The 23,786-nt window shown below is 54.1% G+C and overlaps 1 protein-coding gene across 1 annotated transcript; it reads left to right on the forward strand.

The window, feature by feature from the left end:
- Positions 1 to 456: 456 nt before the first annotated feature.
- LOC137357186 (BTB/POZ domain-containing protein KCTD9-like) lies at positions 457 to 23,191 on the forward strand. Its single transcript, XM_068023322.1, is given in 13 exon segments — positions 457 to 592; positions 9,443 to 9,564; positions 10,559 to 10,602; positions 12,116 to 12,212; positions 12,789 to 12,847; positions 16,700 to 16,828; positions 17,488 to 17,555; positions 17,963 to 18,058; positions 19,085 to 19,205; positions 19,208 to 19,233; positions 19,573 to 19,678; positions 20,196 to 20,329; positions 21,133 to 23,191. Coding segments are annotated over 13 exon segments (1,167 nt in total). The 5' UTR covers positions 457 to 544; the 3' UTR covers positions 21,250 to 23,191.
- The last annotated feature ends 595 nt before the right edge of the window (positions 23,192 to 23,786 follow it).

Consider the following 23,786-nt stretch of genomic DNA (forward strand, 5'->3'; position numbering starts at 1 on the left):
TCACTCCTCCCATCCTGCAGGGGAGCGCTGACTCCTCCCATCCAGCAGAGGGCGGGGACTCCAATCCGACAGCAAGGGAGCCTGACGCCTCCCCTCCAGCAGGGGGCGGTCACTCCTCCCCTCCAGAAGGGAGCGCTGACTCCTCCCCTCCAGCAAAGGAGTGTCAACGCCTCCCCTCCAGCAGGGTGCGCTGACGCCACCACTCCAGCAGGCGGAGCTGACTCCGCCCCTCCAGCAAGGGAGCGCTCACTCCTCCCCTCCTGCAGGGGGCGCTGAATCCAGCCCACAGGCAGCGGGCGCTGACTCCTCCCCGACAGAAAGAGAGCGCTGACTCCTCCCCTCCAGCGAGTCCCACACGGAACGCTGACAGCCCCGGACCTCCACGCCCCCTCACTGCTGATTGGTTGAACGCACTGTCACTCTCAGGAACACCGCGCTCTGTATGGCGGAGGCTGCTGTCAATGGCTGGGTGGGCCCGCGTTGAAGCCCCTGGTTCCGGTATGCCGGGCGGCGGTGCTCCGGGAAGCTCCGCTCGGTGGCGGTGATGCGGCGGGTGACGCTGTTCGTCAACGGGAGTCACCGGGACGGCAAGGTGAGGCCGTGGGGCCCGGGGAGAGACCCCCCGGCTCGTCCCACCATCTCCGACTGACCGCAGCTCCTTTCACTCAGTGTGCTGGGAGGAAAATGGAAAGGGGCCCTGAGCCTGACCCTGAGTGTCAGAGGCAATGGACAGGGGGGAAAGGATGACCCTGAGTGTCAGAGGCAATGGACAGGGGGGAAAGGATGACCCTGAGTGTCAGAGGCAATGCACAGGGGGTAAAGGATGACCCTGAGTGTCAGAGGCAATGGACAGGGGGGAAAGGATGACCCTGAGTGTCAGAGGCAATGCACAGGGGGTAAAGGATGACCCTGAGTGTCAGAGGCAATGGACAGGGGGTAAAGGATGACCCTGAGTGTCAGAGGCAATGGACAGGGGGTAAAGGATGACCCTGAGTGTCAGGGGCAATGCACAGGGGGTAAAGGATGACCCTGAGTGTCAGAGGCAATGCACAGGGGGTAAAGGATGACCCTGAGTGTCAGAGGCAATGGACAGGAGGTAAAGGATGACCCTGAGTGTCAGAGGCAATGCACAGGGGGTAAAGGATGACCCTGAGTGTCAGAGGCAATGCACAGGGGGTAAAGGATGACCCTGAGTGTCAGAGGCAATGCACAGGGGGTAAAGGATGACCCTGAGTGTCAGAGGCAATGGACAGAGGGTAAAGGATGACCCTGAGTGTCAGGGGCAATGGACAGGGGGTAAAGGATGACCCTGAGTGTCAGAGGCAATGGACAGGGGGTAAAGGATGACCCTGAGTGTCAGAGGCAATGGACAGGGGGTAAAGGATGACCCTGAGTGTCAGGGGCAATGGACAGGGGGTAAAGGATGACCCTGAGTGTCAGGGGCAATGGACAGGGGGAAAAGGATGACCCTGAGTGTCAGGGGCAATGGACAGGGGGAAAAGGATGACCCTGAGTGTCAGGTGCAATGGACAGGGGGAAAAGGATGACCCTGAGTGTCAGGGGCAATGGACAGGGGAAAAGGATGACCCTGAGTGTCAGGTGCAATGGACAGGGGGAAAAGGATGACCCTGAGTGTCAGAGGCAATGGACAGGGGGTAAAGGATGACCCTGAGTGTCAGAGGCAATGGACAGGGGGTAAAGGATGACCCTGAGTATCAGAGGCAATGCACAGGGGGTGAAGGATGACCCTGAGTGTCAGGTGCAATGGACAGGGGGTAAAGGATGACCCTGAGTGTCAGAGGCAATGCACAGGGGGTAAAGGATGACCCTGAGTGTCAGAGGCAATGCACAGGGGGTAAAGGATGACCCTGAGTGTCAGAGGCAATGCACAGGGGGTAAAGGATGACCCTGAGTGTCAGAGGCAATGGACAGAGGGTAAAGGATGACCCTGAGTGTCAGGGGCAATGGACAGGGGGTAAAGGATGACCCTGAGTGTCAGAGGCAATGGACAGGGGGTAAAGGATGACCCTGAGTGTCAGAGGCAATGGACAGGGGGTAAAGGATGACCCTGAGTGTCAGGGGCAATGGACAGGGGGTAAAGGATGACCCTGAGTGTCAGGGCAATGAATAGGGGCTAAAGGATGACCCTGAGTGTCAGAGGCAATGAATAGGGGCTAAAGGATGACCCTGAGTGTCAGAGGCAATGGACAGGGGGGAAAGGATGACCCTGAGTGTCAGGGCAATGAATAGGGGTTAAAGGATGACCCTGAGTGTCAGAGGCAATGGACAGGGGGTAAAGGATGACCCTGAGTGTCAGGGGCAATGGACAGGAGGTAAAGGATGACCCTGAGTGTCAGAGGCAATGGACAGGGGGTAAAGGATGACCCTGAGTGTCAGAGGCAATGGACAGGGGGTAAAGGATGACCCTGAGTGTCAGGGGCAATGGACAGGAGGTAAAGGATGACCCTGAATGTCAGAGGCAATGGACAGGAGGTAAAGGATGACCCTGAGTGTCAGAGGCAATGCACAGGGGGTAAAGGATGACCCTGAGTGTCAGAGGCAATGCACAGGGGGTAAAGGATGACCCTGAGTGTCAGGGGCAATGCACAGGGGGTAAAGGATGACCCTGAGTGTCAGGGCAATGAATAGGGGCTAAAGGATGACCCTGAGTGTCAGAGGCAATGAATAGGGGCTAAAGGATGACCCTGAGTGTCAGAGGCAATGGACAGGGGGTAAAGGATGACCCTGAGTGTCAGGGCAATGAATAGGGGCTAAAGGATGACCCTGAGTGTCAGAGGCAATGGACAGGGGGTAAAGGATGACCCTGAGTGTCAGGGGCAATGGACAGGGGGTAAAGGATGACCCTGAGTGTCAGAGGCAATGGACAGGGGGTAAAGGATGACCCTGAGTGTCAGAGGCAATGGACAGGGGGTAAAGGATGACCCTGAGTGTCAGGGGCAATGGACAGGAGGTAAAGGATGACCCTGAGTGTCAGAGGCAATGGACAGGGGGTAAAGGATGACCCTGAGTGTCAGAGGCAATGGACAGGGGGTAAAGGATGACCCTGAGTGTCAGGGGCAATGGACAGGGGGTAAAGGATGACCCTGAGTGTCAGGGGCAATGGACAGGGGGTAAAGGATGTCCCTGAGTGTCAGGGCAATGAATAGGGGGTAAAGGATGACCCTGAGTGTCAGGGGCAATGGACAGGGGGTAAAGGATGACCCTGAGTGTCAGGGCAATGAATACGGGGTAAAGGATGAACCTTCGTGTCAGGGGCAATGGACAGGGGGTAAAGGATGACCCTGAATGTCAGAGGCAATGGACAGGGGGAAAAGGATGACCCTTCGTGTCAGGGGCAATGGACAGGGGGTAAAGGATGACCCTGAGTGTCAGAGGCAATGGACAGGGGGTAAAGGATGACCCTGAGTGTCAGGGGCAATGGACAGGGGGGTAAAGGATGACCCTGAGTGTCAGGGGCAATGGACAGGGGGTAAAGGATGACCCTGAGTGTCAGAGGCAATGCACAGGGGGTAAAGGATGACCCTGAGTGTCAGAGGCAATGGACAGGGGCTAAAGGATGACCCTGAGTGTCAGAGGCAATGCACAGGGGGTAAAGGATGACCCTGAGTGTCAGGGGCAATGGACAGGAGGTAAAGGATGACCCTGAGTGTCAGGGGCAATGGACAGGAGGTAAAGGATGACCCTGAGTGTCAGGGGCAATGGACAGGGGGTAAAGGATGACCCTGAGTGTCAGAGGCAATGGACAGGGGCTAAAGGATGACCCTGAGTGTCAGGGGCAATGCACAGGGAGTAAAGGATGACCCTGAGTGTCAGGGGCAATGGACAGGAGGTAAAGGATGACCCTGAGTGTCAGAGGCAATGCACAGGGGGTAAAGGATGACCCTGAGTGTCAGAGGCAATGCACAGGGGGTAAAGGATGACCCTGAGTGTCAGGGGCAATGCACAGGGGGTAAAGGATGACCCTGAGTGTCAGGGCAATGAATAGGGGCTAAAGGATGACCCTGAGTGTCAGAGGCAATGAATAGGGGCTAAAGGATGACCCTGAGTGTCAGAGGCAATGGACAGGGGGGTAAAGGATGACCCTGAGTGTCAGGGCAATGAATAGGGGCTAAAGGATGACCCTGAGTGTCAGGGGCAATGCACAGGGGGTAAAGGATGACCCTGAGTGTCAGGGCAATGAATAGGGGCTAAAGGATGACCCTGAGTGTCAGAGGCAATGAATAGGGGCTAAAGGATGACCCTGTGTGTCAGAGGCAATGGACAGGGGGTAAAGGATGACCCTGAGTGTCAGGGCAATGAATAGGGGCTAAAGGATGACCCTGAGTGTCAGAGGCAATGGACAGGGGGTAAAGGATGACCCTGAGTGTCAGGGGCAATGGACAGGAGGTAAAGGATGACCCTGAGTGTCAGAGGCAATGGACAGGGGGTAAAGGATGACCCTGAGTGTCAGAGGCAATGGACAGGGGGTAAAGGATGACCCTGAGTGTCAGGGGCAATGGACAGGAGGTAAAGGATGACCCTGAGTGTCAGAGGCAATGGACAGGGGGTAAAGGATGACCCTGAGTGTCAGAGGCAATGGACAGGGGGTAAAGGATGACCCTGAGTGTCAGGGCAATGAATACGGGGTAAAGGATGAACCTTCGTGTCAGGGGCAATGGACAGGGGGTAAAGGATGACCCTGAATGTCAGAGGCAATGGACAGGGGGAAAAGGATGACCCTTCGTGTCAGGGGCAATGGACAGGGGGTAAAGGATGACCCTTCGTGTCAGAGGCAATGGACAGGGGGTAAAGGATGACCCTGAGTGTCAGAGGCAATGGACAGGGGGTAAAGGATGACCCTGAGTGTCAGGGGCAATGGACAGGGGGGTAAAGGATGACCCTGAGTGTCAGGGGCAATGGACAGGGGGTAAAGGATGACCCTGAGTGTCAGAGGCAATGCACAGTGGGTAAAGGATGACCCTGAGTGTCAGAGGCAATGGACAGGGGCTAAAGGATGACCCTGAGTGTCAGAGGCAATGCACAGGGGGTAAAGGATGACCCTGAGTGTCAGGGGCAATGGACAGGAGGTAAAGGATGACCCTGAGTGTCAGGGGCAATGGACAGGAGGTAAAGGATGACCCTGAGTGTCAGGGGCAATGGACAGGGGGTAAAGGATGACCCTGAGTGTCAGAGGCAATGGACAGGGGCTAAAGGATGACCCTGAGTGTCAGGGGCAATGGACAGGAGGTAAAGGATGACCCTGAGTGTCAGAGGCAATGCACAGGGGGTAAAGGATGACCCTGAGTGTCAGAGGCAATGCACAGGGGGTAAAGGATGACCCTGAGTGTCAGGGGCAATGCACAGGGGGTAAAGGATGACCCTGAGTGTCAGGGCAATGAATAGGGGCTAAAGGATGACCCTGAGTGTCAGAGGCAATGAATAGGGGCTAAAGGATGACCCTGAGTGTCAGAGGCAATGGACAGGGGGGTAAAGGATGACCCTGAGTGTCAGAGGCAATGGACAGGGGGGTAAAGGATGACCCTGAGTGTCAGGGGCAATGGACAGGAGGTAAAGGATGACCCTGAGTGTCAGAGGCAATGGACAGGGGGTAAAGGATGACCCTGAGTGTCAGAGGCAATGGACAGGGGGTAAAGGATGACCCTGAGTGTCAGGGGCAATGGACAGGAGGTAAAGGATGACCCTGAGTGTCAGGGGCAATGCACAGGGGGTAAAGGATGACCCTGAGTGTCAGGGCAATGAATAGGGGCTAAAGGATGACCCTGAGTGTCAGAGGCAATGAATAGGGGCTAAAGGATGACCCTGAGTGTCAGAGGCAATGGACAGGGGGGTAAAGGATGACCCTGAGTGTCAGAGGCAATGGACTGGGGGGTAAAGGATGACCCTGAGTGTCAGGGGCAATGGACAGGAGGTAAAGGATGACCCTGAGTGTCAGAGGCAATGGACAGGGGGTAAAGGATGACCCTGAGTGTCAGAGGCAATGGACAGGGGGTAAAGGATGACCCTGAGTGTCAGGGGCAATGGACAGGAGGTAAAGGATGACCCTGAGTGTCAGAGGCAATGGACAGGGGGTAAAGGATGACCCTGAGTGTCAGGGGCAATGGACAGGGGGGTAAAGGATGACCCTGAGTGTCAGGGGCAATGGACAGGGGGTAAAGGATGTCCCTGAGTGTCAGGGGCAATGGACAGGGGGTAAAGGATGACCCTGAGTGTCAGGGCAATGAATACGGGGTAAAGGATGACCCTGAGTGTCAGGGGCAATGCACAGGGGGTAAAGGATGACCCTGAGTGTCAGAGGCAATGGACAGGGGGTAAAGGATGTCCCTGAGTGTCAGGGGCAATGGACAGGGGGTAAAGGATGACCCTGAGTGTCAGGGCAATGAATACGGGGTAAAGGATGTCCCTGAGTGTCAGGGGCAATGCACAGGGGTAAAGGATGACCCTGAGTGTCAGAGGCAATGGACAGGGGGTAAAGGATGACCCTGAGTGTCAGGGCAATGAATAGGGGGTAAAGGATGACCCTGAGTGTCAGGGGCAATGGACAGGGGGTAAAGGATGACCCTGAGTGTCAGGGCAATGAATACGGGGTAAAGGATGAACCTTCGTGTCAGGGGCAATGGACAGGGGGTAAAGGATGACCCTGAATGTCAGAGGCAATGGACAGGGGGAAAAGGATGACCCTTCGTCTCAGGGGCAATGGACAGGGGGTAAAGGATGACCCTTCGTGTCAGAGGCAATGGACAGGGGTAAAGGATGACCCTGAGTGTCAGAGGCAATGGACAGGAGGTAAAGGATGACCCTGAGTGTCAGGGGCAATGGACAGGGGGTAAAGGATGACCCTGAGTGTCAGGGGCAATGGACAGGGGGTAAAGGATGACCCTGAGTGTCAGGGGCAATGGACAGGGGGTAAAGGATGACCCTGAGTGTCAGAGGCAATGGACAGGGGGTAAAGGATGACCCTGAGTGTCAGGGGCAATGGACAGGGGGTAAAGGATGACCCTGAGTGTCAGGGCAATGAATAGGGGGTAAAGGATGACCCTGAGTGTCAGGGGCAATGGACAGGGGGTAAAGGATGATCCTTCGTGTCAGAGGCAATGGACAGGGGGTAAAGGATGACCCTGAGTGTCAGAGGCAATGGACAGGAGGTAAAGGATGACCCTGAGTGTCAGAGGCAATGGACAGGGGGTAAAGGATGACCCTGAGTGTCAGGGGCAATGGACAGGGGGTAAAGGATGACCCTGAGTGTCAGAGGCAATGGACAGGGGGTAAAGGATGACCCTGAGTGTCAGGGGCAATGGACAGGGGGTAAAGGATGACCCTGAGTGTCAGGGCAATGGACAGGGGGTAAAGGATGACCCTGAGTGTCAGGGGCAATGGACAGGGGGTAAAGGATGACCCTGAGTGTCAGGGCAATGAATAGGGGGTAAAGGATGACCCTGAGTGTCAGGGGCAATGGACAGGGGGTAAAGGATGACCCTGAGTGTCAGGGCAATGAATACGGGGTAAAGGATGACCCTGAGTGTCAGAGGCAATGGACAGGGGGTAAAGGATGACCCTGAGTGTCAGAGGCAATGGACAGGGCTAAAGGATGACCCTGAATGTCAGGGGCAATGGACAGGGGGTAAAGGATGACCCTGAATGTCAGGGGCAATGGACAGGGGATAAAGGATGACCCTGACTGTCAGAGGCAATGGACAGGGAGTAAAGGATGACCCTGAGTGGCAGGGGCAATGGACAGGGGGTAAAGGATGACCCTGAGTGTCAAAGGCAATGGACAGGGGGTAAAGGATGACCCTGAGTGGCAGGGGCAATGGACAGGGGGTAAAGGATGACCCTGAGTGGCAGGGCAATGGACAGGGGGTAAAGGATGACCCTGAGTGTCAGAGGCAATGGACAGGGGGTAAAATATGACCCTGAGTGGCAGGGGCAATGGACAGGGGGTAAAGGATGACCCTGAGTGTCAGAGGCAATGGACAGGGGGTAAAGGATGACCCTGAGTGTCAGAGGCAATGGACAGGGGGTAAAGGATGACCCTGAGTGTCAGAGGCAATGGACAGGGGGTAAAGGATGACCCTGAGTGTCAGAGGCATTGGCAACACACATCGCCTTTGTGTCCGGGCAATGGACTATCGCTGAAAGTTGGGAATTGGCAAAGGTTGACTCTTGGAATGGTTAATGTTTGTTGGGGCAAAGCATTTTATCTCTTCATAGTTTCAAAGGTAATTTTTTTTGTGAGAGAGCAATGGGAGGTGATCTGGTCCAGTAATCAGTCTCAAGAACATAGTAACAGTATCATTGTGTTATGAATCACCTGTTATGGTTTGAGGCTAAATTATTTGCAAGTAGGGGTGTTTTTTTTGTGCCAGTTTGCTTAAACAAATTATTTCATTATGTGGAAGAGGCGACGTGAATGTAAGTCTTTTTGTAATTTTGTTTTGGACGTAAATGTGGGCCACATGATCAAGAAGTTTGCAGACGACACACAGATAGGCCGTGTGGTCGATAGTGAGGATAGCTGTCGGCTGCAGGAAGTTGATGAGGGTCTGGTCAGATGGGCAGAAAAATGGCAAATGGAATTCAAGCCGGAGAAGTGTGAGGTGATGCATTTGTCAAACAAGGCAAAGGAATGCACGATTTATGGGACAATACTGAGAGGTGTAAAGGAAGTGAGGGACGTTGGAGTGAATGAACACAGATCCCTGAAGGTAGCAGGACATAAGGTGGTTAAGAAGGCATATTGAATCCTTTCCTTTATTAGCCGAGGTATAGAATACAAGAACAGGGTGGTTACACTGGAACTGTATAAATCATTGGTTAGGCCACAGCTAGAGTACTGTGTGCAGTTCTGGTCACCTCATTACAGAAAGGGTGTAATTGCACTAGAGAGGGTACAGAGGAGATTTACGAGGATGTTGCCAGGACTGGAAAAATGCAGCTATGAGGAAAGATTGGATAGGCTGGGGTTGTTCTCCTTGGAACAGAGAAGGCTGAGAGGAGATCTGATTGAAATGTACAAAATTGTGAGGGGCCTGGATAGAGTGGAGGTGAAGAGTCTATTCACCTTAGCAGAGAGGTCAGTGACTAGGGGACATAGATTTAAAGTGATTGGTAGAAAGATTAGAGGGGAGATGAGGAAAAGTTTTTTCACTCAGAGGGTGGTGAGGGGTCTGGAACTCACTGCCTTGAAAGGGTAGTTGAGGCAGAGACTCTCAACTCATTCAAAAGGAGTCTGGATGTGCACCTCAAGTGCTGTAACCTGCAGGGCTACGGACCGAATGTTGGAAGGTGGGATTAGACTGGGTGGCTCGTTTTCGGCCGGTGCGCACACGGTGGGCCAAGTGGTCTCTTTTTGTGCTGTAAACGTTCTATGATTCTAAGTTTTGCTACTCAGATGTCACGCTCTCCCTTCTTTTCCTCTTGGCAGGTTGTCGCTGTGTACGGGGCCCTGTCAGACTTGCTGTCAGTTGCCAGTAATAAGCTGAGTATTAAGGCGGCTCACCTCTACAACGGGAAGGGAGGTCTCATTGATGACATTGCACTCATTAGGTGAGTCTGCTTCACTCTTTTTGATGGTTCTTATCGCTCCCCTGTTTCCCCCCCCCCCCCCCCCCCCCCCATTTCTGCAGCAGCTGGTGACTTTCTCCAGTGACCTCTCTGTATGTGTTGAGGGCCAGGCGCAGTGCTGGCGTGCTGCTTTATCGCAAAGCGCACCCCATCCCCAACAATATCCCGTTCTCACCCACTCAAGTGCACTCGCCAGCGGTGGCAGGACCCCGAGCCGAATGTTCCTCCAACTTCGAGCGCTTCGGCCCGTTGTCGCACTCGACTTCCCCTGGGAGGCCAAATCTGGAACCTTCCAGTTGAACACGCATTGGATAATGCTCCAAACGTCCCATTCATAAATCTAATCGGGAAATACGGAGACGTTCCTTTGCTCGGAGAGTGATTCAGAGGTGGAACTGGCTACTGCAGGAGATAGTTGAGGCCAATTGCTTAGAAGCTTTCAAAAGGAAACTAGAAGGAGTACATGAGAGAGAAGGGGATAGAACGGTACGCTGAGGTGAGGTCGATGGACACATGCCGTATAAACACCAGCACAGACTAGTTGGGCAAAGTGACCTGTTCTGTGAATTTCCACAAGGCCAGCATTTGTTGCCCATCCCTAATTACCCTTGACAACTGAGTGGCTTGTGAGGCCATTTCAGAGGGCAGTTGGGAGTCAGCCACATTGCTGTGGGTCTGGAGTCACATGTAGGCCAGACCGGGTAAGGATGGCAGATTTCCTTCCCTAAAGGACATGAGTGAACCAGATGGGTTTTTACAACAATCGATGAGACTAGCTTTCAATTCCAGATTTTTATGATTGAATTGAGATGCCACCAACTGCAATGGCAGGATTTGAACCTGTGTCCCTGGGGTGTCAGCCTGGGCCTCTGGGGTGTCAGCCTGGGCCTCTAGCTTACTGGTTCAGTAACATTCCCAGCCTTCGAGATGACAATTATTGTGTTGCTAATTTACTCATTTCTCTCTTATTGACCAGAGATGACGATGTATTGTACGTGTCTGAAGGGGAGCCATTTATAGGTAGGTGACTCTGAACTGAAATGTTCAACTGTGTATTATAAAAATTGGTTCTCAGGAATGTTCAGTAATTTATAAAGCCGTTCTTGGGATGTGGTGTACATTTAATTGGTTTTCAAGTTTTTGGGATGTGGTGCGGTCATACCAAGCACTAAGGAAGATGGTTGCGGTTGTTGGAGGTCAATCATCTAAGCTCCAGGACATCGCTGCATGAGTTCCTCAGGGTAGTGTCCTAGGCCCAACCATCTTCAGCTGCTTCATCAATGACCTTCCCTTCAATCATAAGGTCAGACGTGGGGATGTTTGCTGATGATTGCACAATGTTCAGCACCATTCGTGACTCCTCAGATACCAAAGGAGTTCATGCAGAAATGCAGCAAGACCTGGACAACATCCAGGATTGGGCTGATAAGTGGCAAGTAACATTCGCGCCACACAAGTGTCAGGCAATGACCATCTCCGACAAGAGAGAATCTAACCATCTCCTCTTGATGTTCAATAGCATTATTACCATTGCTGAATCCCCCACTATCAACATCCTAGGGCTTACCATTGACCAGAAATTGAACTGGAGCAGCCATATTAATACTATGGCGAGGAATCCTGCAGTGAGTAACTCACCTCCTGACTCCCCAAGGCCTGTCCACCATCTACAAGACACAAGTCAGGAGTGTGATGGAATACTCTCCACTTGCCTGGATGGGTGCAGCTCCAACAACACTCAAGAAGCTCGACACCATCCAGGACAAAGCAGCCCACTTGATTGGCACCCCATCTACAAACATTCATTCCCTCCACCGGCAACGCACAGTGGCAGCAGTGTGTACCATCTACAAGATGCACTGCAGCAACACACCAAGACTCCTTCGACAGCACCTTCCAAACCCGTGACCACGACCACCTAGAAGGACAAGGGCAGCAGATGCATGGGAACACCACCACCTGCAAGTTCCCGTCCAAGTCACACACCATCCTGACTTGGAACTATATCGCTGTTCCTTCACTGTCGCTGGGTCAAAATCCTGGACTCCCTTTCTAACAGCACTGGGCATTAGGAGTCATAATGTAATGTGGAACTGAAGTTGCAAAGTTGGTCACTTGGAGTAGCAAGTTTCCAATCCCAAAAGTGAAGCCACAATATGGCAGCTTTTCTCCTTGTTTTTTCAAAGCCTGCCCGCACATTCCCAGACCTCCGGAAGTCAGATTCGCAACTCGCCACATTGGGATTGTTGGGCTCGACAAGTCTGGCTTGCTCGCCCAATCGCGGAATCACTCGGCCGCAGAAGCCATTGTGCAGGTCGGTCAAGTAATTTTTCCAGTGGGCTTCTGACGTGTGATGTTCAGGATCTGAACCATAACTGTGTGGCCATTCCCCTCCCGGCTTTCCATGGGGAATTTTGACGAGTTCAAAGCTTTTTTCTTTCAGGCTTAGGGACAGTTCTGCTATACGATCTCTCACGCAAACACCGGCTCGGGGAGAATCCTTTTCAAAATATTTGTTGCTTTCCTCCGCCAGTTCCTGAAGCGCACGAGAAGGACGCAGACGCCAAAGCAGGGATGTGTACTGACTGGATAACACTAAATGTTGGGGGACAATACTTCACCACTACACGGTAAGGCAGTGAGCAGGGTGCAAGCTTGTGACAATGCAGAATGCTTGGCTGGGAATTCTGCTGGGGTGAAAACTGTGCTGAAGGTTAACACTCGTGGAAATGAAAATGAATCCTTCTTGTCACTGAGATGTCAAAGTGCTTCAACAGTTATTAACTTTCATTTTAAAAGAGTTTCTTTTTAGAAATGCTTTTTTTTTTAGTAAGATCACCAACACAAAACCAACCTCAATTCAGCATCACTCTCTGGACAAAGAGATAACTGCTGTGGAAAATATTTGAAAAATACACACTCGTGCAGTCGGAGGAGTTCTTGAGATTAGGGATGAGTCACATTGATGGGACGGTATAGAGGGAGCTTTACTCTGTATCTAACCCCATGCTGTACCTGTCCTGGGAGTGTTAAATGGGGACAGGAGTGTTTGATGGGGACAGTGTAGAGGGAGCTTTACTCTGCATCACTCTTTTGTGTCGCAGCACCCTTGGTGTTTGTTTGGATGGATTTTTTCTCATGAGGACCGAAATGTGGCTTTGTCCATTCAACTGCTAACTCTGGAATTCATTTCTGTCATTCCCCAGGAGCACTTTAGTGAATAAGGAGCCAGAGAGTATGCTTGCTCACATGTTCCGGGACAAAGGTTAGTAGCACTGCCACCTGCCCTGTAACCCCAGTGCTGTGCAGGATGTCACTAGCTGACAAACATGAAACACACAACTCCGCTCACTGCAACTTAAAATGGACAGTTCTCTCCGTCACTCTCTCTCCGTCACTCTCTCTCCGTCACTCTCTCTCCGTCACTCTCTCTCCGTCACTCTCTCTCCGTCACTCTCTCTCCGTCACTCTCTCTCCGTCACTCTCTCTCCGTCACTCTCTCTCCGTCACTCTCTCCTCCCCCGTCACTCTCGCCCCGTCACTCTCCGCCCCGTCACTCTCCGCCCCGTCACTCTCGCCCCGTCACTCTCGCCCCGTCACTCTCGCCCCGTCACTCTCGCCCCGTCACTCTCGCCCCGTCACTCTCGCCCCGTCACTCTCGCCCCGTCACTCTCGCCCCCGTCACTCTCGCCCCGTCACTCTCGCCCCGTCACTCTCGCCCCGTCACTCTCGCCCCGTCACTCTCGCCCCGTCACTCTCGCCCCGTCACTCTCGCCCCGTCACTCTCGCCCCGTCACTCTCGCCCCGTCACTCTCGCCCCGTCACTCTCGCCCCGTCACTCTCGCCCCGTCACTCTCGCCCCGTCACTCTCGCCCCGTCACTCTCGCCCCGTCACTCTCGCCCCGTCACTCTCGCCCCGTCACTCTCGCCCCGTCACTCTCGCCCCGTCACTCTCGCCCCGTCACTCTCGCCCGTCACTCTCGCCCCGTCACTCTCGCCCCGTCACTCTCGCCCCGTCACTCTCGCCCCGTCACTCTCGCCCCGTCACTCTCGCCCCGTCACTCTCGCCCCGTCACTCTCGCCCCGTCACTCTCGCCCCGTCACTCTCGCCCCGTCACTCTCGCCCCGTCACTCTCGCCCCGTCACTCTCGCCCCGTCACTCTCGCCCCGTCACTCTCGCCCCGTCACTCTCGCCCCGTCACTCTCGCCCCGTCACTCTCGCCCCGTCACTCTCGCCCCGTCACTCTCGCCCCGTCACTCTCGCCCCGTCACTCTCGCCCCGTCACTCTCGCCCCGTCACTCTCGCCCCGTCACTCTCGCCCCGTCACTCTCGCCCCGTCACTCTCGCCCCGTCACTCTCGCCCCGTCACTCTCGCCCCGTCACTCTCGCCCCGTCACTCTCGCCCCGTCACTCTCGCCCCGTCACTCTCGCCCCGTCACTCTCGCCCCGTCACTCTCGCCCCGTCACTCTCGCCCCGTCACTCTCGCCCGTCACTCTCGCCCCGTCACTCTCGCCCGTCACTCTCGCCCCGTCACTCTCGCCCCGTCACTCTCGCCCCGTCACTCTCGCCCCGTCACTCTCGCCGTCCTCGCCCCGTCACTCTCGCCCCGTCACTCTCGCCCGTCACTCTCGCCCCGTCACTCTCGCCCCGTCACTCTCGCCCCGTCACTCTCGCCCCGTCACTCTCGCCCCGTCACTCTCGCCCCGTCACTCTCGCCCCGTCACTCTCGCCCCGTCACTCTCGCCCCGTCACTCTCGCCCCGTCACTCTCGCCCCGTCACTCTCGCCCCGTCACTCTCGCCCCGTCACTCTCGCCCCGTCACTCTCGCCCCGTCACTCTCGCCCCGTCACTCTCGCCCCGTCACTCTCGCCCCGTCACTCTCGCCCGTCACCCGCGTCACTCTCGCCCGTCACTCTCGCCCCGTCACTCTCGCCCCGTCACTCTCGCCCCGTCACTCTCGCCCCGTCACTCTCGCCCCGTCACTCTCGCCCCGTCTCTCTCGCCCCGTCTCTCTCGCCCCGTCACTCTCGCCCCGTCACTCTCGCCCCGTCTCTCTCGCCCCGTCTCTCTCGCCCCGTCTCTCTCGCCCCGTCTCTCTCGCCCCGTCTCTCTCGCCCCGTCTCTCTCGCCCCGTCTCTCTCGCTCTCTCGCCCCGTCACTCGCTCTCTCGCCCCGTCACTCGCTCTCTCGCCCGTCACTCGCTCTCTCGCCCCGTCACTCGCTCTCTCGCCCCGTCACTCGCTCTCATCGCCCCGTCACTCGCTCTCTCGCCCCGTCACTCGCACACCAACGGCTCGGTCTCTCTTTCTCCCCCCCCCCCCCCCACTCTCTCTCTCTCGGTCTCGCTTTCTCTGACCAGCTGTGTGTTCTTCAGTCTGTCTCTTTCTCTCTCTCTATCGGTCTGTCTGTCTGTCTCCCTCTCTCTCTGCCCCCCTGCCCCCCCCTCTCTCTCTCCCCCCCCCCGCCCCCTCTCTCTCTCCCCCCTCGCCCCCCTCTCTCTCTCCCCCCCCGCCCCCCTCTCTCTCTCCCCCCCCGCCCCCCTCTCTCTCTCCCCCCCCCGCCCCCCTCTCTCTCTCCCCCCCGCCCCCCTCTCTCTCTCCCCCCCGCCCCCTCTCTCTCTCCCCCCCCGCCCCCCCTCTCTCTCTCCCCCCCGCCCCCCTCTCTCTCTCCCCCCCGCCCCCCTCTCTCTCTCCCCCCCCGCCCCCTCTCTCTCTCCCCCCCGCCCCCCTCTCTCTCTCCCCCCCCGCCCCCCTCTCTCTCTCCCCCCCCGCCCCCCTCTCTCTCTCCCCCCGCCCCCTCTCTCTCTCCCCCCCCGCCCCCCTCTCTCTCTCCCCTCCCGCCCCCCTCTCTCTCTCCCCCCCCCGCCCCCCTCTCTCTCTCCCCCCCCGCCCCCCTCTCTCTCTCCCCCCCCGCCCCCCTCTCTCTCTCCCCCCCCGCCCCCCTCTCTCTCTCCCCCCCGCCCCCCTCTCTCTCTCCCCCCCGCCCCCCTCTCTCTCTCCCCCCCCGCCCCCTCTCTCTCTCCCCCCCCGCCCCCCTCTCTCTCTCCCCCCCCGCCCCCCTCTCTCTCTCCCCCCCCGCCCCCCTCTCTCTCTCCCCCCCCGCCCCCCTCTCTCTCTCCCCCCCGCCCCCCTCTCTCTCTCCCCCCCGCCCCCCTCTCTCTCTCCCCCCCCCGCCCCCTCTCTCTCTCCCCCCCGCCCCCCTCTCTCTCTCCCCCCCCGCCCCCCTCTCTCTCTCCCCCCCCCGCCCCCCTCTCTCTCTCCCCCCCCGCCCCCCTCTCTCTCTCCCCCCCCGCCCCCCTCTCTCTCTCCCCCCCGCCCCCCTCTCTCTCTCCCCCCCGCCCCCCTCTCTCTCTCCCCCCCCGCCCCCCTCTCTCTCTCCCCCCCCCCGCCCCCCTCTCTCTCTCCCCCCCCCGCCCCCCTCTCTCTCTCCCCCCCCCGCCCCCCTCTCTCTCTCTCCCCCCCCCGCCCCCCTCTCTCTCTCTCCCCCCCGCCCCCCTCTCTCTCTCTCCCCCCCGCCCCCCTCTCTCTCTCTCCCCCCCCGCCCCCCCTCTCTCTCTCTCCCCCCCCGCCCCCCTCTCTCTCTCTCCCCCCCCGCCCCCCTCTCTCTCTCTCCCCCCCCGCCCCCCTCTCTCTCTCTCCCCCCCGCCCCCCTCTCTCTCTCTCCCCCCCCGCCCCCTCTCTCTCTCTCCCCCCCCGCCCCCCTCTCTCTCTCCCCCCCCCGCCCCCCCTCTCTCTCTCTTTCCCCCCCCCCCCCCCCCCCCAGCCCCCCTCTCTCTCTCCCCCTCCCAGCCCCCGCTTTCTCTGTCCATCTCCCTCTCTCGGTCTCGCTTTCTCTGACCAGCTGTGTGTTCTTCAGTCTGTCTCTTTCTCTCTCTCTCTCGGTCTGCCCCTCTCGCTCTTTCGTGTGTTTCCAGCTTTGGTTTCAGATCTGCGGCTTTTTATGTAAACTGCGGTTGGCTTTGTTGCCGGAAGCCTCCCAATTGTGTTGCGCAGCGATGGGAATATGATTTGGCATATGAAGAGGCCAGTTGAGCTGTTCCATTTACTGCTGAGCTCACCCTTTCTCCCCTTTGTTTTTCCTCTTGCTGCCGTACCACGTGGCCGCTTCTGTAACAGATGCCTGGGGCAACAAGAGGGATCATCAAGGAGGCTTCCTGATCGATCGGAGCCCAGAGTACTTCATGCCCATCCTGAACTACCTGCGGCATGGCCAGCTCATTGTGAACAAGGGCCTCAACTTACTGGGTAGGTCTTGCATGACATTAACTCGGCACCGGGAAGGTGCCTGTGCTGTGGCCGCGTGGTGTGCTTCACAACGCCTTGTTTGCTGGTATTTTGTTCATTGTTTATCTCCCACTGCACACGGTGATTTCACAGATACGGCTGTGAGCTCCCCAATCGCCTAGTAGTTTCCTGTAGAATAACGCAGTCGGGACGATGCCAACTTTGTGACCTGGCCCATTGCGAGTTGGTACAAAAAGTTCCTGAGCATGGGAGGAGTTGAGCCACCGTCAAGATGGCAGAATTCCCTGCCGCAGACACTCAGCCGATGAATATATCCAGGACAGAGATCGCTAGATTTTTGGACACTAAGGGAATTGGGGAACGGGGGATTTGCGTGTCCACAAGATGGAGCCTAACTGTGTTTAACCTTCTGTCTTCAGAACTGGCTGATTCTTGGCAGCATTGTGCACTTTTGGAGATTTGTTTGCTTAAGAATGTCATCTTCCCCCGCCCCGCCCTCTTGCTTAGAGACCACCATATCCCTCGGTATCTCACTCCAGTCTTTATGTAAATCTAACGTTGGATTTCCACTCCATCCTGGGCCGTGTCGACAGCTCTAGCCGTTCCCTGTTGGGGGCATCGATACTGAGTTTAATGCGACCTCTGCTCAACTCCTGCAGGTGTCCTCGAGGAGGCCAAGTTCTTCGGTATCGACTCTCTCATCGAACAATTGGAGCTATTGATTACGGTAAAGATGAGGCAGTTATTTCTTGCCTGGTCGAAGAGGCTGTGGCTGTACTGTCAAGCATGTTGTGTTGGTCTATGGTTGAGTTGAATGTGGCAGGGTTTCCGTATGTGTTTGAAAAGTGTGTATTTGTGCTGCATGAGTGGAGGGAAAAAGAATCATATGAAGAGTGCAAATCAAAGTTCAAAAACAATTGCAAATATGGTATGTTTGCAATAATGGCATTAATTTTTAAAAAAGCAAACAAAATTCATTGCTTTACTTTATAGGTGGTAAGGTTCGTGTGTATGTGTGTGCGTGAACTTTTAAGGCCGAGAGATCTTTGGGCCGAAGCGTTAAAAGCAGCTTGTTCGGCACGGGCTGGGGGACAGAATGTGCGGCTAATTAACCCGCTTGACTCTTCCCTGTAGAATTCGTTACCGGCCGAAGACCACTCTCCCATTTCCCGGAAGGAATTTGTCCGCTTCCTCTTGGCAACGCCCACCAAGTCTGAACTCCGGTGTCAGGTGATTGCGCACTGTGGCTGGCTATAGGATTTGCCGAGCGTAGACGCTCTAATGCGGTGGAAGCTTGCATCCGGACCGGCGCCTTCCCGCGTGACTAAATATCACCCGCCATCAGAAATCCACGCGCTTCTGGGCAAACGGCTGGCTGACTAGCAGAAACGGGACCTCCCGCCCTGTCGGTGGGTGCAAGGACATTTACTGAATCGCACATGCTGTTATCCGGATTCCCAGTTGCTATGCGCACAGCCGTCCTCACATATTAGCTGAGGTCCACTCGATGAGCAAACTCTGAGCCCTGTCTGATCTGTGCACCGCGCAGGATCACTTGGCGCTTCAAAGCGTGCCGTTTTTAATCTCCAACGCAGAAGGGGCGCAGTAACCTGCAGTTCAAATAGTAAATGTTTGTGAGGCTGTATGTTCAGTCTGGATGAACATTCTCATTTAAAAAAAAAATTTACTGTGGATTGGAGATTGTTCTTTGGCAGGTTCTTGAGCAGAATTTCCATTCAAATGTGTTCGGCACCTGGAAACAGCCTCCTTCAGAGAGAGGATTCCAGCTGACCCAATTCTTTGCTACATTGCCAAGAGCAATGATGATGTGACACATTTTATTCAGAAACCCCCCCCCCGGTCAAGGGACTTGTCGAGGCCTATGGCGCCCAAGTTTGGAAAGCTGCCAGAGCAGATGAAATAAATTGGGCCAAGCTCAGGGCTTTGGAAAGGCCGCAGCGGTTCAAGAAGGCAGCTCACCACCACCTTCTCGAGGGCAATTAGGGATGGGCAATAAATGCTGGCCTGGCCAGTGTCGCCCACATCCCATGAATTAAAAAAAAAACAGTGCGACGGGTTTTGTTTTCAACGCAGTAGAGCTGCACGAGCAGTGTAGCTTGGGGGGGGGGGGGGAAAGAGGAGAGGAGTGGGACTAATCGGAGAGCTCTTTACAAAGAGCTGGCACCGGCACGATGGGCCGAATGGCCCCCTGCTAACATTCTGTGATGTAACTTGAAAATGCTTCCCTCCGCTCAGGGTCTGAATTTTCGAGGGACCGATTTATCCCGACTGGATCTGCGGTACATCAACTTTAAGATGGCCAACCTGAGCAATTGCAACCTCAGTCACGCCAACCTGTGCAGTTCGAACCTGGAGCGGCAGACCTGTCTGGTGCTATACTGGATGTAAGTAGGAGTTGCCTTTGTATTGATTTCAATTTGTGCTGGATTAGGGACGTTGAGACTGTCCGAACTCACTGAGTGCATTTCCCAGCGTTGAGTAACAGGATGGAATCTGCAGAGGTTTGGCTAATTTGAATCCAACGCTGGCTGATGCCACACTTGTGACGCCGAAACTTGAAATTGTACGCGTTTGGATATGGAGCTTTAACTTTCCAGCTTTAACTACGATTGTTTGACAGGCTCTTCCCGTCGCGAAGGTCCTCAGTAGATGTACTTGTTCTCTGCTGCACGACAGTGGTGTTGGTTTCCCGGTTTTTCACTGAGGAATGTTTGCTCTGCCAGGGCGCCAATCTCCAGGGGGTGAAGATGCTGTGCTCGAATGCAGAGGGGGCATCCCTGAAAGGCTGCAACTTTGAAGATCCTTCAGGCCTCAAGGCTAATTTGGAAGGTGAGTCTTTTTTTTTTTACTGATGTTGGTTGAGGGATAAATATTGATTTTTGATTTAGATTTAGAGATACAGCACTGAAACAGGCCCTTCGGCCCACCGAGTCTGTGCCGAACATTAACCACCCATTTATACTAATCCTACACTAATCCCACATTCCCTACCACATCCTCATCTGTCCCTATATTCCCCTACCACCTACCTATACTAGGGGCAATTTATAACGGCCAATTTACCTATCAACCTGCAAGTCTTTGGCATGTGGGAGAAAACCGGAGCACCCGGAGGAAACCCACGCAGACAAAGGGAGAACTTGCAAACTCCACACGGGCAGTACCCGGAATTGAACCCGGGTCGCTGGAGCTGTGAGGCTGCGGTGCTAACCACTGCGCCACTGTGCCGCCCTCAGGACGCTGGGGAGGTGGTACCTCCGACAGTGCAGCACTCCCCTCGAGGGTCAGCCTGGGAACATCTATGGAAAAGTTGACTGGAAGCAGTATGTATTGTTGGTTTTCTCAGGTGCTAACCTGAAAGGAGTGGACCTGGAGGGTAGTCAGATGACTGGCATTAACCTGCGGGTGGCAACTCTGAAGAATGCCAAGCTGAAAAACTGCAATCTCCGAGGGGCAACGTTAGCTGGAACAGACTTGGAGGTGAGCGGGCCATAAAATTCAAATGCTTAGCTTTCGGTTAATAACACCGCGGATTTTAGCCCAATGCTAACCTCATTACACAGCGCGGGAGAATGAAAATAAAGGGAGGAATTAGACTTTGAGTTTAGAAAAAACAAGAGCAAGATGGCGAAGAGCAAAATAAAGATAGAAAATGTTGGAACTGTCGCAACGTGTTTGAAAGTGGGTGCAAGTTTCATCTGAGCTTCCAGTTCAAAAGTCTGCTTTGGGAATAATTTTCCAAGTTCGTCCATATCTAGACATCTATACTATTCACCTCTCCTGTGGTAGCAGGTTCCACATTCTCACTGCTCGCTGGGTAAAGAAGTTTCTCCCCAATTTACAATTGGAGTTATTAGTGACTATCTTTAATTTATGGCCTCTCTTTTCAAAAGGGGGTGGTGGGGGGGGGGGGTCGGAAGTTGCATTTATATAGCGCCTTTCACAACCTCAGGAGGGTGGTGAAAGCAGAGGCAATCGATGACTTCTAAAAAGAAATTGGATGGGCACTTGAGGGAAGTTAACTTGCAGGGATCGAGCGGGGGAATAGGACTGACTGAATGCTGAAGGGAGAGCCTACATGGACTCGATGGATCCGATTTTATGACTTAAGAAAAGTATCTTGAGTTATGAAAGGTTTCCCAGGGGAGAAAATATCATTCCACCTGCCTACGCTATGGTGAAGTCCTTGTCACAGAGGTACAGAGACCATGAGCTATATACATGTGCTTTCACTTACAGAACCGCACCTTGCCGTCCTAATCGGTTAAAGTGTTTCATTCCAGAACTGTGATCTCTCTGGCTGCGATCTGCAGGAAGCAAATCTCAGAGGATCCAACGTGAAAGGAGCCATCTTCGAAGAGATGCTGACACCTTTGCACATGTCTCAGAGCGTGAGATAAGTGGAAAGGGAAGAAGTGGGGTGCGAAGTCTCTCCCAGCTGTACGCCTGACTCAAATCACCTGAAATACACAGCAGTCCTGTTGAGCGGGCCAGTGCAGAACTTGTTTAAAGCTTCGAGAATCGCTTCTCTCTGCTGCCTCTGTGCTTCAGAGGTGAAACCCTGTCTGGACTCTTCCGATTTAACAGTGTTTCCACGGTCACACGTCAGGAACTGAATTACATTGTTTGTTTTGGTCCAAGTTTGATGTCAGGCTGATTTGGAGAGCACATTGCAACTTTTTGGGAAAGAAAATAATATATATTACATATACAAACACACTGGGGATAAAGGATAGACAGGGTGAGTTGGAATATAGGCTGCCCTGAGTTTGAGATTCATGGAAACCTTAGGGTGAAGTATGTTTGAGCTTGCTTATACCTCATTGTGGATCAAAGGTACTTGCAGGCTTTCCACTGCTGAAGACAGTCAGTGTGACAGTGAGGTGCAGGGGTAACCCTGAACTCAACGAGCATTCACAGTGTGGAAAGGCAGCAAGGTATTTTGCACCATATGCCTCTTGCAGGAGTGCATTTTTGGCAAATGCAGTTAACTATTTAGTATGCATATCATATAAAATACAAGAACTTCCCTTTGCACTGCTTAGTACAAGTTCAGCAAAAAAAAAAGAGTAGGGTGCCTGTGGTGATACCTCAATAATTCAGGAGGAGAGGGGCAACAGTACTGAGAGGAAGAGTGGACGAAGCATGCGGTGGCAGTGTTGGCTGTGCCTGACTGCGTGCGTGCATGAACTGAGGCCTCAAAGGTGGCTCTTTTAACTTCTGGGAGAGGGGCAAGTAGCTTAGCATCATCCTCCGCTTCAGCAGGGAGTTCCCGACTGGTGGTCGTTTAAGTTTATAGGCTGTTTGTCTGCAGGGTTATACCGAATGGGCAGTGCAGACTGCAGCTTGACTTTGCCCTTCCCATTGAGACTGAAAGTCGAGGTGCTTTGATGGGCCCTACCCTGCCGGCAGCAGCTGAGTTTGGCGGCTGCAAGGGCTTCCATTTATAAAGGCAGTTTCTTCTGACGGCCTAGAATAGCTGGTCCCCTCTTGACTGTGGTTCTGGTGTTGGGAACTATCGCCTTCCTAATTCCAGTGTAGAAGCAGGTAAAGAAAGAATTGTATTTATAGAGCACCTTAAAACATTCCTCCAACTTCTCAGAGTGTTTTACAGGCAGTGGACTGGATTGAATTGGGGTGACTTGTGCAGGCGACTAAGTCCTTAGTTTCTATGGAAAATCCCTAAAGGTCGGCCTGTGACAGAGGCAGAAGCTACAGTAAGGTGCGATGGGCTGTATTGATGGAATATTGTGCAATTTAATCATTGACTAGTTCTCCCAGAGTGTATACCATGATGTGCATTCAGTCCACACATGCACATGACTTAGAAAATGCTGCCCAGTCTATTAGGCTTGCCAGAGAATCGGTGGAATCCAGTATTTTTCCACTGCCTGTAACTGCAAACTTGATGTTCAGGTCTTCGAGTCACTCACCCCTCCCACCCCTAGCATACCATGTTCAGGTTGGTTATGCTGGGTGTAGTTTGGCAGCACTCTGCACATTAAAGCAAAGTCGGCCTTTACTTGCCAGTTTTACCAAACCCAAAAATAAGGGGAATGGCCAAGATGGTCTGTGAAGACACTCGACAATGCATCAACCCAATCTAAAACTTGGTTGTTGGGCGGGGGGCGGGGGGGGGGGGGGTGAATGGAGTACGGGAATGAGTGACGCGAAAGGCTTTTGTCCATCACATACAACACTAAGAGAATGAGCACAACTTTGCTGTTTAATTAAATCCTGGTGCATTCTGCATAGTGCAGGGATTCCTCCCTGGCACATTTGGTTTCAATCTGTAATGATTGTTACTTGCCTTCTGTTAAATTAAAGAATCTTTGCAGGACATCTGGAGCCTTTTGGTATTGTGTATTTAGCTCTTTATTCTTCATCACAAATATAGCTCGTCTTTGTTTTCAATTATAATTTAGGAATTAGGCCATTATTTCAAAGACACTTGATGCTAAAGTAGTGTTACAAATTCCATCTAAATCTCCATTACCTCTGGCTAAATTGTCCATCTGAAGTCCTTGCAATGAAACATGCAAACTGAAGGGTGGTTGTATAATTATTTGTAACTTCTCTAGTTAACGCTTGTGAGATGTGTCCATTTATTAAACGTAGGGCAGGCTTCATTTTTTTTGTACAAAAAATACAAGGTTCCCCAGGGATATCAGTTGGTATGTGCAGTCCAGATGTGCAGCCTCATCCAACGTTGGGACAGTACTCGGAGATACAGTTGATCTGACGCCCTATAGAACTGGAGGCAGTACTGAATCTGATCACTTTGGAAAGTGTTAAGGAGTTTTGCTGAGGATGGGAGTGGGAACTGCCTCAAACCCTCCCAGTGATTGGCTTGCATGGACGGCAGCCATTCTGCTGAGGTACCTCAGGTCTACAGAGGCCCTAGGATAGAGGGGGAGGCTATCAGTGCCATCTAGGC

This window comes from Heterodontus francisci, chromosome 47 (genome assembly GCF_036365525.1).
Source record: "Heterodontus francisci isolate sHetFra1 chromosome 47, sHetFra1.hap1, whole genome shotgun sequence".
NCBI classification, from domain to species: Eukaryota; Metazoa; Chordata; class Chondrichthyes; order Heterodontiformes; family Heterodontidae; genus Heterodontus; species Heterodontus francisci.